The sequence below is a fragment of the Cheilinus undulatus genome, linkage group 7 (genome assembly GCF_018320785.1).
Source record: "Cheilinus undulatus linkage group 7, ASM1832078v1, whole genome shotgun sequence".
Lineage (NCBI taxonomy): Eukaryota > Metazoa > Chordata > Actinopteri > Labriformes > Labridae > Cheilinus > Cheilinus undulatus.
This window is the reverse complement of record NC_054871.1, coordinates 53,513,293-53,526,543: the sequence shown is the minus strand read 5'-3', so window position 1 is coordinate 53,526,543 and position 13,251 is coordinate 53,513,293. Positions and strand designations below refer to the sequence as shown.

Genomic DNA, 13,251 nt, shown 5'->3' with positions numbered 1-13,251 from the left:
TTTTTTTTTTTTTTTTTTGCTAATTTTAACCCACAGGTGTCGAACTCAAGGCCCGGGGGCCAAATCTGAGCCGTGGAACAGTTAAATCCGGCCCACAGGATGATCTGATATTTCTAACTGTCCCATCAGTCTGAGGTCTGCAGATTTCCTCGAGTATAAAAATGTGAACTTATCCTGCTGACTGATCCTTGTTAAGTCACAAAATCTTAAAAAGTAAGGAGTAAAAATATTTAGAGAAGAAGTCAGGAATGTGGGAAAGGAAAATTAATTTGTGTTTTAATTTCACATTTTCAATTAAGCATCTCACAATCAGGACTCAAATGTAGGATTTTGACTTTTCATTCCGTACTTTGAGCATTTCAACTCATAATTTTGACTTCTCATAGAGTATTTGGGGCTTTAAGATTCATAATTCAAATTTTTAAGTCATATTTTCACCTTTTTAACCAATTGTTTTGTATTCTTTTTCAAATTTTCAACTCCAAACTTTGACTTCATAATCCTATAGTTTGATCTTTTACACTCACAATTTAAAATTTTGAATCATATTTTGACTTTTAATGTCATGATTACAAGTTTAACTTCATATTTTGACCTTTAAAATGCATTATTTTGACTTTCTTTCTAATATATTTGCCTTTAAAAACATTGTTTTTCAATTTCAAAATGTATGAATATATAAATGTATAAGAATAAATCTACTTTTTTCAGATTGTGAGCCTTTAAACTGATCTTTTTAACTTTTTAAATGTCAAAATCGTTTATTATCAGTGCTACGTTTATTTCATATCTTATCACTGGTGAAATGAGGTTGACAGTTTCTGGTTAGACGTTGACCCTGTTAGGCCCTCAGGTTAGACCTAGAACCAGAATCCAGCCCCTGCTGTGATTGAGTTTGACACCCCTGTTTTAACCCATTTTCTTGATTAATTTTCCCCTTTAAGTTGTCTGAGTTTTTACTTGCTTATTTTCTGGCCCAGCTCTGAAGACATTACTCTCCACACTGTTGACATCACCAATAAAAAGGTGATTCTGCTCAAATAAAAGGGGTTTACATGTTGAAAAAGGCGGTCAGATTAAATATAAAACATGGTTTTCACAGAGTAACTTCATAATGGAACATGATGGGCCTTCATGGACCCCCCATCAGGCCGGGCCCCACAAAACCCTTCCCTCTGTCCCCCCCATGGGTGGCCATGTTCACTGGGACTACAGAGCTTTGTAGAAGGACCTTCATCAAAACAGGAACAACTTTCATTTTCTGAAACATAACTTGTGTTAAAGGCATTACTGCTTTTGATTCATATTCTACTGAATATTTATGTGTTTAGAGTTGAGGAACAAACACTTCTAAACTCTTAATATTCTCTGGATTTTCATTAAAAATAAGCAAGTAGACTCATGATGACATGTAAGGAGTATAGTGCAATCACAATATTGTCCAGTTTAACCATAGTTTCATCAAATCTTGCAGCAGAAATGAGAGTAAAATAACAGCTAAATACTTTTTATCCTCTACACATCATTCATGACTTCTGCTCCAAAGACTGCTTCATGTTGGCTCTGCTCATCACTTTTATGCTGTCAGCATTTATCCAATCAAACATCAGGCTGGAGCACAGCTTCAAAACAACGTAATGATGTGGTGGAGCTGATGGGGGCGCTAGAACTACAGGAAGGAGCACAGAAATCAGGCTCAGACTCGAAAGTTCCTTCAGGTCTTCCTCTGGTCTTTGACACATGTCCATCGGGCTACGGTGGCTGGTTTAGTCCAAAAAGCCTGAATGCTTGCTGCAGTGAGGTCGCATCAGTGTAGTTTCATGTTTTCACTACAAACAGACTAAAGCAGAGTCGGGGCACAGGCGGAGGGATCCGCGTTTTCAGACTGTCTGGTTATAGTCATCAGGGCTGCTCCAGGATTGGATGAGAGCTTTCACACCCACAAATAAAACCAGGAACATGGTGGACACACTCAGCTCATTTTAACTGGACCAAACAGGTTAGGTGTGAAAACGTCCTTTTTAGATGCAATCATCAGCGTTAAAGTAGAACATAGACCTTCTTAAATTCCAGGTGAACAGGAACATTAGCTCTCTGACATCCAGGAGGCATGAGGACTACGATGATAATCATGCAGCCTGATATGGAAAGCCGTCTGAGCATTTATCTGAAACTGATGATCGGGACCTTTGCCAGAAGAAAAAGTTAAAATAATCAGATCAAAAGTCAGGAATGTGGGAAAATACATTTCTGTTTTCATTTCATATTCTTGGTTTTGCATCTCACAGTTATCAGGCAAAGTCATGATTGACTTTTTATTTCATATTTTCACCTTTTCAGTTCACATTTTTGACTTTTTAACTGATTTTCTACCTTTGTTGATCCTCAATTTTAAAAATTTAAGTAATATTTTGCCCTTTTAACTGACAATTTTATTTTTTTCTCACGTTTTGATCTTTTTAGCTCCTTAACCAATGATTTTGAAATTGATCTCCTATTTTGACCTTTAAAACTCATGATTTTAAATTTTCATCTCATGTTTTGACCCTTAAAAATCATGATTTGGACTTTTTTTCTATAATATTTGCCTTTTAAAACATGATTTTGACTTGAAATGCCTTTTGAGCTAATAAGTTTGAATTTGTATCTCAGATTTGGAGCCTTTAAACTCACCATTTTTAATAATTTAAATCTCAAAATCATTTATCATCAGTGCTAAGCTGTTTTTCCCTCCCATAATTCATTGCTGGTGAAAATGAGGCTGACAGTTTATGGATAAATGTGGACCTTGTTCCGGCCCTCAGGTTTGACCCAAATTCAGAATCCCTGCTGTGATCAAGTCTGACATCCCTGATCTACACACTAAAGGAGGCGGGGAGGAAGTGAATTAAGGACTCTTATTGGCTCTCCAATTAGAAAAACAAATCAGGGTGCAGGATTTGGCTAAAATCAGTCGACTAGTGAGATTAAAAACAGTCTCCTCGTGCGACAGTTAAGTCTAGTAGTACTAGTGAACATGTTTTCACTTACTAGTTCTATTAGGACAGCTGAAGCTGTCTACTAGCAGGAAAAGTCTCTATTTTTCACTAGTAACAGTTTTAGCTGTTAGTAAACCCAGGCCTGTATGACTAGGGCAGAGCTGAGAGCTACGACTGAAACAGGAGTACTAGTGGAGCTTCAGAACAGCTGATATTAGATAAATGCTCAGAGGTCTTCTCAGAGCCCTCCAACAGTCCATCTAGCTGATCCCAGAGCCCTCTAACAGTCTTTCTAGCTGATCCCAGAACTGTGACAGAGCCTCTAACAGTCTTTCTAGCTGATCCCAGAGCTGTGACAGAGCCTCTAACAGTCTTTCTAGCTGATCCCAGAGCTGTGACAGAGCCCTCTAACAGGCTTTCTAGTTGATCCCAGAGCTGTGACAGAGCCCTCTTACAGTCCTTCTAGCTGACCCCAGAGCTGTGACAGAGCCTCTAACAGTCTTTCTAGCTGATCCCAGAGCTGTGACAGAGCCCTCTTACAGTCCTTCTAGCTAACCCCAGAGCTGTGACAGAGCCTCTAACAGTCTTTCTAGCTGATCCCAGAGCTGTGACAGAGCCTCTAACAGTCTTTCTAGTTGATCCCAGAGCTGTGACAGAGCCTCTAACAGTCTTTCTAGCTGATGCCAGAGCTGTGACAGAGCCTCTAACAGTCCTTCTAGCTGATGCCAGAGCTGTGACAGAGCCTCTAACAGTCTTTCTAGCTGATGCCAGAGCTGTGACAGAGCCTCTAACAGTCCTTCTAGCTGATCCCAGAGCTGTGACAGAGCCTCTAACAGTCTTTCTAGCTGATCCCAGAGCTGTGACAGAGCCTCTAACAGTCTTTCTAGCTGATCCCAGAGCTGTGACAGAGCCTCTAACAGTCCTTCTAGCTGATCCCAGAGCTGTGACAGAGCCTCTAACAGTCCTTCTAGCTGATCCCAGAGCTGTGACAGAGCCTCTAACAGTCTTTCTAGCTGATCCCAGAGCTGTGACAGAGCCTCTAACAGTCCTTCTAGCTGATCCCAGAGCTGTGACAGAGCCCTCTAACAGTCCTTCTAACTGATCCCAGAGCTGACAGAGCCTCTAACAGTCTTTCTAGCTGATCCCAGAGCTGTGACAGAGCCTCTAACAGTCCTTCTAGCTGATCCCAGAGCTGACAGAGCCTCTAACAGTCTTTCTAGCTGATCCCAGAGCTGTGACAGAGCCCTCTAACAGTCCTTCTAGCTGATCCCAGAGCTGACAGAGCCTCTAACAGTCTTTCTAGCTGATCCCAGAGCTGTGACAGAGCCCTCTAACAGTCCTTCTAGCTGATCCCAGAGCTGACAGAGCCTCTAACAGTCTTTCTAGCTGATCCCAGAGCTGTGACAGAGCCACAGGTCAGCGTGTACACATGCATGCACCTACAGAGTCAGAGAGATGAACAGACAGAAACGAGAGCTCTCAGAGTCTCTGCTTCATTCTTCTGTGTTGAATCTTCACCGTCATGGTGGACACCATCAGGAGCATTAGTCCTGATGTTCATCAGTGTTGTAGCCATAGATACGGATCATCAGCTGACTATACTGGCGAGCTGAGGCAGATGGCGGATTGTGAGAGACGTGGATAAAGAAATGATCTGATGAAGTCCTCTTCATGCTCTCTCATGTTCTTCCTTTAGAGATGAGACTGGCACTCACCCCATTTAATCAACAGTGTTTTACATTTTTGCACATGGGCTACATACGTAGCTTTCTGATGCTACAGCGTAGACTCAACACAGAAGAATAAATCAGGCTGAACACAGAAAAGAGACAGAGCGAGCGGCCTCACTGTACCTTTTTCTCTGGAGAAAACCTTAGAGGTTCTACAATGTACAAGTCATCTGGACCTACTGGGGAGGGGAGAGAGGGCGGGTTAATGATGGAAAACACACATGTCACAAGCATGAAATGACCTTGCAAGTAGTTTTGTCAAAGATGCACAAAATAAATTACTTCCAATGAAATCTGAGGAGAATGAAACACGGTCATCTTTCAGCTAAATCAGACAGGAAGCAGATTATTTTAACAAAGATCACTACTTGCAAACGTCTACGAGCCAGCTAAGCACCAGCATGCTCTATTCTTACACTCCTCAGCCTGCAAGCTGGCAATGACAGCCTCTCAGCACCCAGGACGCATGCACGCCAACACACATGCACGCACACACACGGCTGAGGGATAATGATCAGCTGGGGGACACTCAGGTTTCAGAAGATTTCATTCTCCTCGTCTCTGGGGGCTACAGAGATACACGTCAGCCTCTGAGCAGCGGATGTGACAGGAAACGGCAGAAACACGAAGAGAGAGACCAGAAAGATCCTGCAGGAACCACAGCCTGGTCGACAGCAGCGATAACATGATCCTAACGTGGCGCTAGGTCAGTGCGTTTACATGGACCAGCTTTAATCCGGCTTCTGTTGGGGGTTCAGGCATATAAACATCAGATCCTGATTTTAAGAAACCCATATTTTCTCCCTGGAGAGCTCTGATACTGTGGTGTGTAGACTCTGTCCTCCATTTCTGACAGCTGGAGACTTATCGGCCAAATTAACGCGATGGCGGTGTCTGGCAGCGTGTCATCTCCCTTTAAATAAGACAGCAGCATTTCTCATGTCAGGATCTAGATCAGGGATGTCAAACTTAATCACAGCAGGGGAATTTGGGTCCAACCTGAGGGCCGAAACAAGGTCCACATTTAACCATAAACTGTCAACCTCATTTTCATAAGCAATGAATTATGGGAGGAAGAAAAAACCTTAGCACTGATGATAAATGATTTTGAGATTTAAAAAAGTAGAAATGGTAAGTTTAAAGGCTCCAAATCTGAGATACAAATTCAAACTTATTAGCTCAAAAGGCATTTAAAGTCAAAATCATATTTTAAAAGGCAAATATTTAAGAAAAAAAGTCCAAATCATGATTTTTAAGGGTCAAAACATGAGATAAAAATTTTAAAATCATGAGTTTTAAAGGTCAAAATAGGAGATAAATTTCAAAATCATTGGTTAAAAATGTCAAAGCCTGAGGACTAAATACATTTTGAGTTCCACAGGTTTAAATATTACTTAAAATTTAAATTGAGGATACAAAAGGCTGAATTATGAGATTAAAGTCAAAGTAAGGAGCTAAAAAGGTCAAAACCTGAGAAAAAAAAATCAAAAATCATGAGTTTAAAGGTTGGCAGAAATGCATTTCCCCACATTCCTGACTTTTTATCTAATTAACTTTTTTTTTTTTTAACTTTTTCTTATTTTATGACAGAACAAGGATATTTTAAATCATCAGGGTTAGGTTTACATGTTAAAACTGAATGACTTCTGCAGATCACTGGGACAGTTACAATAAAAATATGATAGGATCTGACGGGCCAAGTACAACTGTACCACGGGCCGGATTTTGCCCCCGAGCCTCAAGTTGACACCCCTGTTCTAGATAACCAGGTTTCTCTGCGTGCATTTAGACATCATAATCTCAAAATGATCCAAACCAGCCTGAGGCTCATAACTGGGATGCTGATGTCCATGTAAACGCACTCAATGTTCCAATGATGAGGGAGAAACAGGAGGAGAACAGAGAAGGCAGGTCTGAGGAGAGGCATGTTAATGTGAAGGGTCTGTTCAGGAGGTGGGCGGAGCTTTTACCTTCTGTAGAGGACAGGTGGAAGGACTTGGAGCGAACAAGCGGACAGGCCACCCTGCGCTTTAGGCTCATGTCATCGTAGGAGGAGAAACACCTGAGGAGTGAAAATGAACAATGTTAGTGAAGAAGAGATCCAGAATACTGACGCTTAGACTCTGGGCCTGACCCTGGGCCTGACTCTGGGCCTGACTCTGGGCCTGATCCTGGGCCTGACTCTGGGCCTGACTCTGGGCCTGACTCTGGGCCTGACCCCGGGCATGATCCTGGGCCTGACCCCGGGCCTGACTCTGGGCCTGATCCTGGGCCTGACTCTGGGCCTGACTCTGGGCCTGACTCTGGGCCTGATCCTGGGCCTGATCCTGGGCCTGACTCTGGGCCTGATCCTGGGTCTGACTCTGGGCCTGACTCTGGGCCTGATCCTGGGCCTGATCCTGGGCCTGATCCTGGGCCTGACTCTGGGCCTGACTCTGGGCCTGATCCTGGGCCTGATCCTGGGCCTGATCCTGGGCCTGATCCTGGGCCTGATCCTGGGCCTGACTCTGGGCCTGATCCTGGGTCTGACTCTGGGCCTGCCCCGGGGTCTGAGTCTGAGTGTCTCCTGGGGGGCTGATCCAGTCTGAGGCTGGTCTCAGACGCTTCTTTTTCCATGTGTGCTGATCATTAGATCATTAAAATTATTTTACTGCTTCCCATCAAGTCAGAGGAAAGTGACGGCCCCAAAAACAGCTCGAGGAGCAAAAAGAGGACCGACTCTCCTAAAATCACTGATCTCCAGTTTTTCCTGTCGGATAAAATATTTCCTGGCGGGCCACGAACACATAAACATACATCGATACATGCTAAACACAGAGTCCCACTGTTTCCTGACTATCTTCTACATTCCTTCCATATCGTTATCTCAAACACCATCCACCAAAAGTACAGGAACACAACTGCAGCATAAACTTCCAGGCTAGGCCTGTCCAACACTCTGAGCTCCTTTTCCGTATTCAGCTGTGATCCGGATTTAGCAGGAAAAGCTGTCTGACACAACAGGGAGAGTCTGGCTCTGTTTAGAATCTAGAGCTGATCTGGTCTGATGTCTGGTGCAGAATCATCGCCTCTCATTTATCAAACTTCTGTAGAAGTCAGCGCAGAAATGGTCTTAGACCACGTCCACCTGTGACTCATGAAACGCGCAGGTTTGGCCAATCACAGCATACGGCTGAGCGGGTGTTGATAATTACGGCGAAACTATAAAGGGAAGTAAATGAAAATAAATATGTGTTCATTTTTTTAGCCTGAAAAGAGGAAATAAAGGGATCAGAAACAGCAGGTGTGGAAGGAAACCCCTGCTGAGGGTTAACAGTGGTGTTAGGGACGATTGAACTCCAGCTCTTATTAGAACATTTCATTCATTAGCCTTCATATCTGGTAAATACCCTGCATGAGATGTCATCACAATAATCACAGATTATATATATATATATTATATTTAATGTGTTTTGGCTCTTAAAGGAAGCAGCACAATGACAGGAGGAGGCCAGACTCAAAATCAGAGACGCTGTGGTATTATTATTATTATTTTTATTGTTATCATGCTTATTAGCATAATCAGTGTTATTGTTATAATCATTCTTGTTAATAATAATAATAATAATAATAATAATATTATTATTATTATCATCATTATTATTATCATTATTATTATTATTATTATAAATATTATTTTTATCATTATTATTATTATAATCATTATAACTATCATTATAATCATCATTATTATTATCATTATCATTACTATTATTATCATTACCATTATTATCATTATTATTATAATCATTATAACTATCATTATAATCATCATTATTATTATCATTATCATTATAATCATTATCATTATCATTATCATTATTATTATTATTATTATAATTATTATTATTATCATTATAATCATCATTATTATTATTATCATTATCATTATTTTTATTATTATTATTATTTATTATAATAATTATTATTATTATAATCATTATTATTATTATCATTATCATTATCATTATTATCATTATCATTATTATTATTATTATCATTATTATTATTATAATCATTATTACTATCATTATAATCATCATTATTATTATCATTATCATTATTATTATTATTATTATAATCATTATTACTATCATTATAATAATCATTATTATTATAATCATTATTACTATTATTATTATAATAATCAATATTATAATCATTATTACAATCATTATCATTATTATAATCATTATCATCATCATTATCATTATCATCATCATCATCATAATAATAATAATAATTATTATTATTATTATCCTTATTATTATTATCATCATCACCATCTTTACCATCATCACATCATAATTTTTATAATAATTATTCAATATTTTTATTTTTATTATAACTAATTTATTATTTTATTATCATTTATCATTACTATTATTACTATTGTAATAATATTGTTACTATTATTATTATTTGTTTTCTATTATTACTATCATCATCATCACCATCTTTATCATCAACACGATCCTCATTTTTATTATTATTATATTTATTACTTTCAATTTATCATGTTACTCTCATTTATTATTATTATTATTTCATATTATTATTTTTATTACTAATGTATCATTTTATTATCATTATCACTATGATTACTATTACTATTACTTTTATCATCATATCATCATCATTACTCCTATTATAACTATTTTTATTATTACTATCATTTTCTTTTTTATTGTTATTATTGTTATGATTATTCTTTTTTTTTTTTTTTTAAGATTTGTTGGGCTGCCCGTGTTCATGGTGCTCACCTTAACCACTCGACGACCGGCGCACTCAATTATTATTCATTTTTAAATGAACATTTTTATTATTTTTCATACAATTACTATTATTATATTTTTATTTATTTTATTGATTATATTATCATCTTCACCATCACCATCTTTACCATCATCACATCATCCTTTTTATTATTTTTAGTATTTTAAATATTATTACTATTAATTTAATATTTTTATTATTATCATCATCACAACCATTATTATTACTATTTTAATATTATTAGTATCACTATTATTATTAATTTCATTATTATTATTATCATTTTCATTGTCATTATTATTATTGTTGTAGTTATTGTTATTATTATTGTCGTTGTTGTTATTAATATTAAAGGCTTTTAAGAGGCCCTTTTAAGTGTGGAGGAGTAGACAGTGAGACACCATCCGTCGTTGTTTGAGCCAAAGTGGACTTCATGGGAGACGACCAAGGAGGACACCACTGTTGAAAACAAATCATAAAAAAGCCAGACTGGAATTTGCCAAACTGCATGTTGACAAGCCACAAAGCTTCTGGGAGAATGTCCTATGGACAGACGAGACAAAACTGGAACTTTATGGCAAGGCACATCAGCTCTATGTTCACAGACGCAAAAATGAAGCATACCAAGAAAAGAAGACTGTCCCTACTGTGAAACATGGAGGAGGCTCTGTTATGTTCTGGGGCTGCTTTGCTGCATCTGGCACAGGGTGTCTTGAATCTGTGCAGGGTACAATGAAATCTCAAGACTATCAAGGTATTCTAGAGAGAAATGTGCTGCCCAGTGTCAGAAAGCTTGGTCTCAGTCGCAGGTCATGGGTCTTGCAACAGGATAATGACCCAAAACACACAGCTAAAAACAGCCAAGAATGGCTAAGAGCAAAACACTGGACTACTCTGAAGTGGCCTTCTATGAGCCCTGATCTAAATCCTACTGAACATCTGTGGAAGGAGCTGAAACATGGCGTCTGGAGAAGGCACCCTTCAAACCTGAGACAACTGGAGCAGTTTGCTGATGAGGAGTGGGCCAAAATACCTGCTGAGAGGAGCAGAAGTCTCACTGAGAGTTACAGAAACCGTTTGATTGCAGTGATTGCCTCAAAAGGTTGAGCAACAAGATATTAAGTTAAGGGTACCATCATTTTTGTCCAGGCCTGTTTCATGGGTTTGTTTTTTTAAATAATTCTGTTGAACCACAGTTAAAAAGCAATGTCTGATTTTCATTGGTTAATTTTCATTGAATTTTTATTTATTATCACTTTTGTCAGATTCGAGTTATTTCTGTGACCACTGTGGGTTTTTCTTTCATTAACAGAGGGGTACCAACTATTTTGTCCACGTGTGTACCTCCTGCCCACAGATCCTCCTTCCAAACAGTGGTGACAAACATGAGAGTCCTAGACCCCCGTATCTGTTCATTTCTTGATCTGATTCATCAAAAATCCCACACCCTTCTGCAAACAGTCTGAAATTCACAAAAAGGCTTTGTCTGAGTGCTGTGTGGTCATCAGCAGGAGTTTCCTGTGATCATTGGTGGATTCACTCCTCTCAACAACGCCAGTGTCAGGAAACAGAAGAAGCTCCAGCACTTCTGATAGCCTAGCTCAGTGATGATCAACATGTGGCTCTGTAGTGATGTTTGAGGCTCTTCTATGTCTGATTTGAAATATTTAACGCCTAGAAAACTTAAAAAAAAGGTCAACTTTGACCTCAGAAATGATCCATTGCAAGCCACATTAATCAGTTTGTTTCCCTCTCTTGTGCTTTAATTTATCAACCTATATTGTTTTTGTCTGTATATTTCCACGCCCTTATTTGGACTTTTTCCTTTTTTTTGCCACTTTTTATCTTTTTGTTGTGCTTTTTAAGCCCATTTCTGCCACCTTTATCCTATCTTTGGCCCTTTTATTTACCTGTTTTTGCCTCTTTTATCCTGCTTTTTGCTATTTGCAATTTTTCCCACTTTTTTGCCATTTTTAAAAAGATAAATGTTTGATAGCTTCTCTTTTCTGAATAATTGCAGATTTTTTCTGCTTCAAACTCATTTTTGTGTTCAGTGGGACTGAAGGCAGCCCGAGAGCTCGTGCTGACGTTGCTCACAGTGATGTCAGAGGTTTGGTGTGGTGGTAAATAAATGCCATAAGCCATATTTAATCTGACAGCTCCACATCGAAGCTGCAGAGGGAGTCCACACTGGCCACACTGCTCACGCTCAGCCTGATACATGCTGATCTGTGTGTGGAAACGAGCGGACACCCAACCTTCTGGTGCATGCATGTTTGCTCAATGAGGGCCGCTGTGAGGCCCGTTTACGTTCACCTGGCAAGACCTCCAAAAACCTGCCATTCTTTTTATAGTAGGGATAAAAGTAGCTTTTATTTGGCTTTATAAGGAACAACAACAGCAGCGTTAGAGTCTCTGACCTCTTGGGACTGGGGTAGTGGTTGCTCTTGGGCAGGGCAGCAGCATTGGTGCTGGGGTTTGGAGAGGAGCCACGGCAGCACTGCAGACACAACACGAGGCCGAGAAACAGACAGAGAACCAGAGACACCACCAGGTAGCTCTGCCGGTCCGACACCTGCAGAGAAAACAAGAAAATGGTGTTACAACATCACACACAGCACCGCTGCAGAGGAAAGAAGAAAATGGTGTTACAACATCACACACAGCACTGCTGCAGAGGAAAGAAGAAAATGGTGTTACAACATCACACACAGCACCGCTGCAGAGGAAAGAAGAAAATGGTGTTACAACATCACACACAGCACCGCTGCAGAGGAACAGAGAGCATTTACAGGTCAGGGACATCACTGTGACTGTGAGCTGCAGTGTTTCCATGTGGATGAAGATGACGGGGATGGGAGCATGTCTGTGTTTAATACACTGATAATAATAATGCTCAGGAACAGTGACTGCTGTATGTTCAGCAGGTGTTCAGGCTCACATTAACAAACATCCTGCTGTCATCTATGAATCTGTACCCGTTTGTTCTCAGTGAAGATCAGCGGCTCAAAGTTTGACATCAGACTCTGAACATCGAGTTCAAAGTTATAAAGAGTTACCAAAAACACGATTCGTGGAAAAGCAGGCAGACATATTCTGGACTGTTGGACTGTTTGTTCTCTATATGATTGTTGGTTTGTTCCTTCTCATGGTCACTTTAACTACATTCTCAGCTCATGCTCCAGTTTAGTTTGTTTCAACAACTTCACATTAAAAAAATGAGTCACATGATTCATAATATCTAAAAAGTTTTTGTTTTTCAGTCTCTGATGGTCAGCCTCACACAGCCTCTTTTCCATCCAGTCAAAACCCCAAACACCGCGTTTCTGAGATAACTCTGCTTCTAGTCTGTGTTAGGGACAAAAAAAAGGGAATGTTGTTCCTCAGAAACTGACCACAAAAATCCCTCAAACCAGAGAAAGCTCCAAAATGAAGACCACAAAGTTATTTTCTGATTTCTAAACCAGTAGAGTTTCTCTCTGAGCTGTAAGACTATGGCACCTTTAACACCTTACACCAACATCTGGGTGAGCATTTAGATACCAAGCAGGGACCCTGAATGCCTCATGTGGAATGGTTTGATATCTGATGGCTCAGACTGCAGAGGTGGTGTAGGACGGCTTCATCCTGACTGACTATGCAGGAAAGACGCATGCACACATTTAAGACCCAGAGAGCTGTCATCCTCTGCTGGCTCCTGATAGTGAACCAGACCCAGGGCTGTATTT

At 39.6% G+C, this 13,251-nt stretch overlaps 1 protein-coding gene across 3 annotated transcripts in view; it reads right to left on the bottom strand.

The window, feature by feature from the left end:
• suco (SUN domain containing ossification factor) overlaps nt 1-13,251 on the bottom strand; it is a 126,482-nt gene that overhangs the window by 5,822 nt on the left and 107,409 nt on the right. For all 3 annotated transcript variants that reach the window (XM_041790843.1, XM_041790844.1, XM_041790845.1), the window contains 3 exons: nt 11,944-12,098; nt 6,679-6,770; nt 4,832-4,887 (listed from right to left, as the gene is read on the bottom strand). In XM_041790843.1, coding sequence (XP_041646777.1) covers nt 4,832-4,887; nt 6,679-6,770; nt 11,944-12,098 — 303 coding nt within the window. The remainder of the gene's footprint in view (nt 1-4,831; nt 4,888-6,678; nt 6,771-11,943; nt 12,099-13,251) is intronic.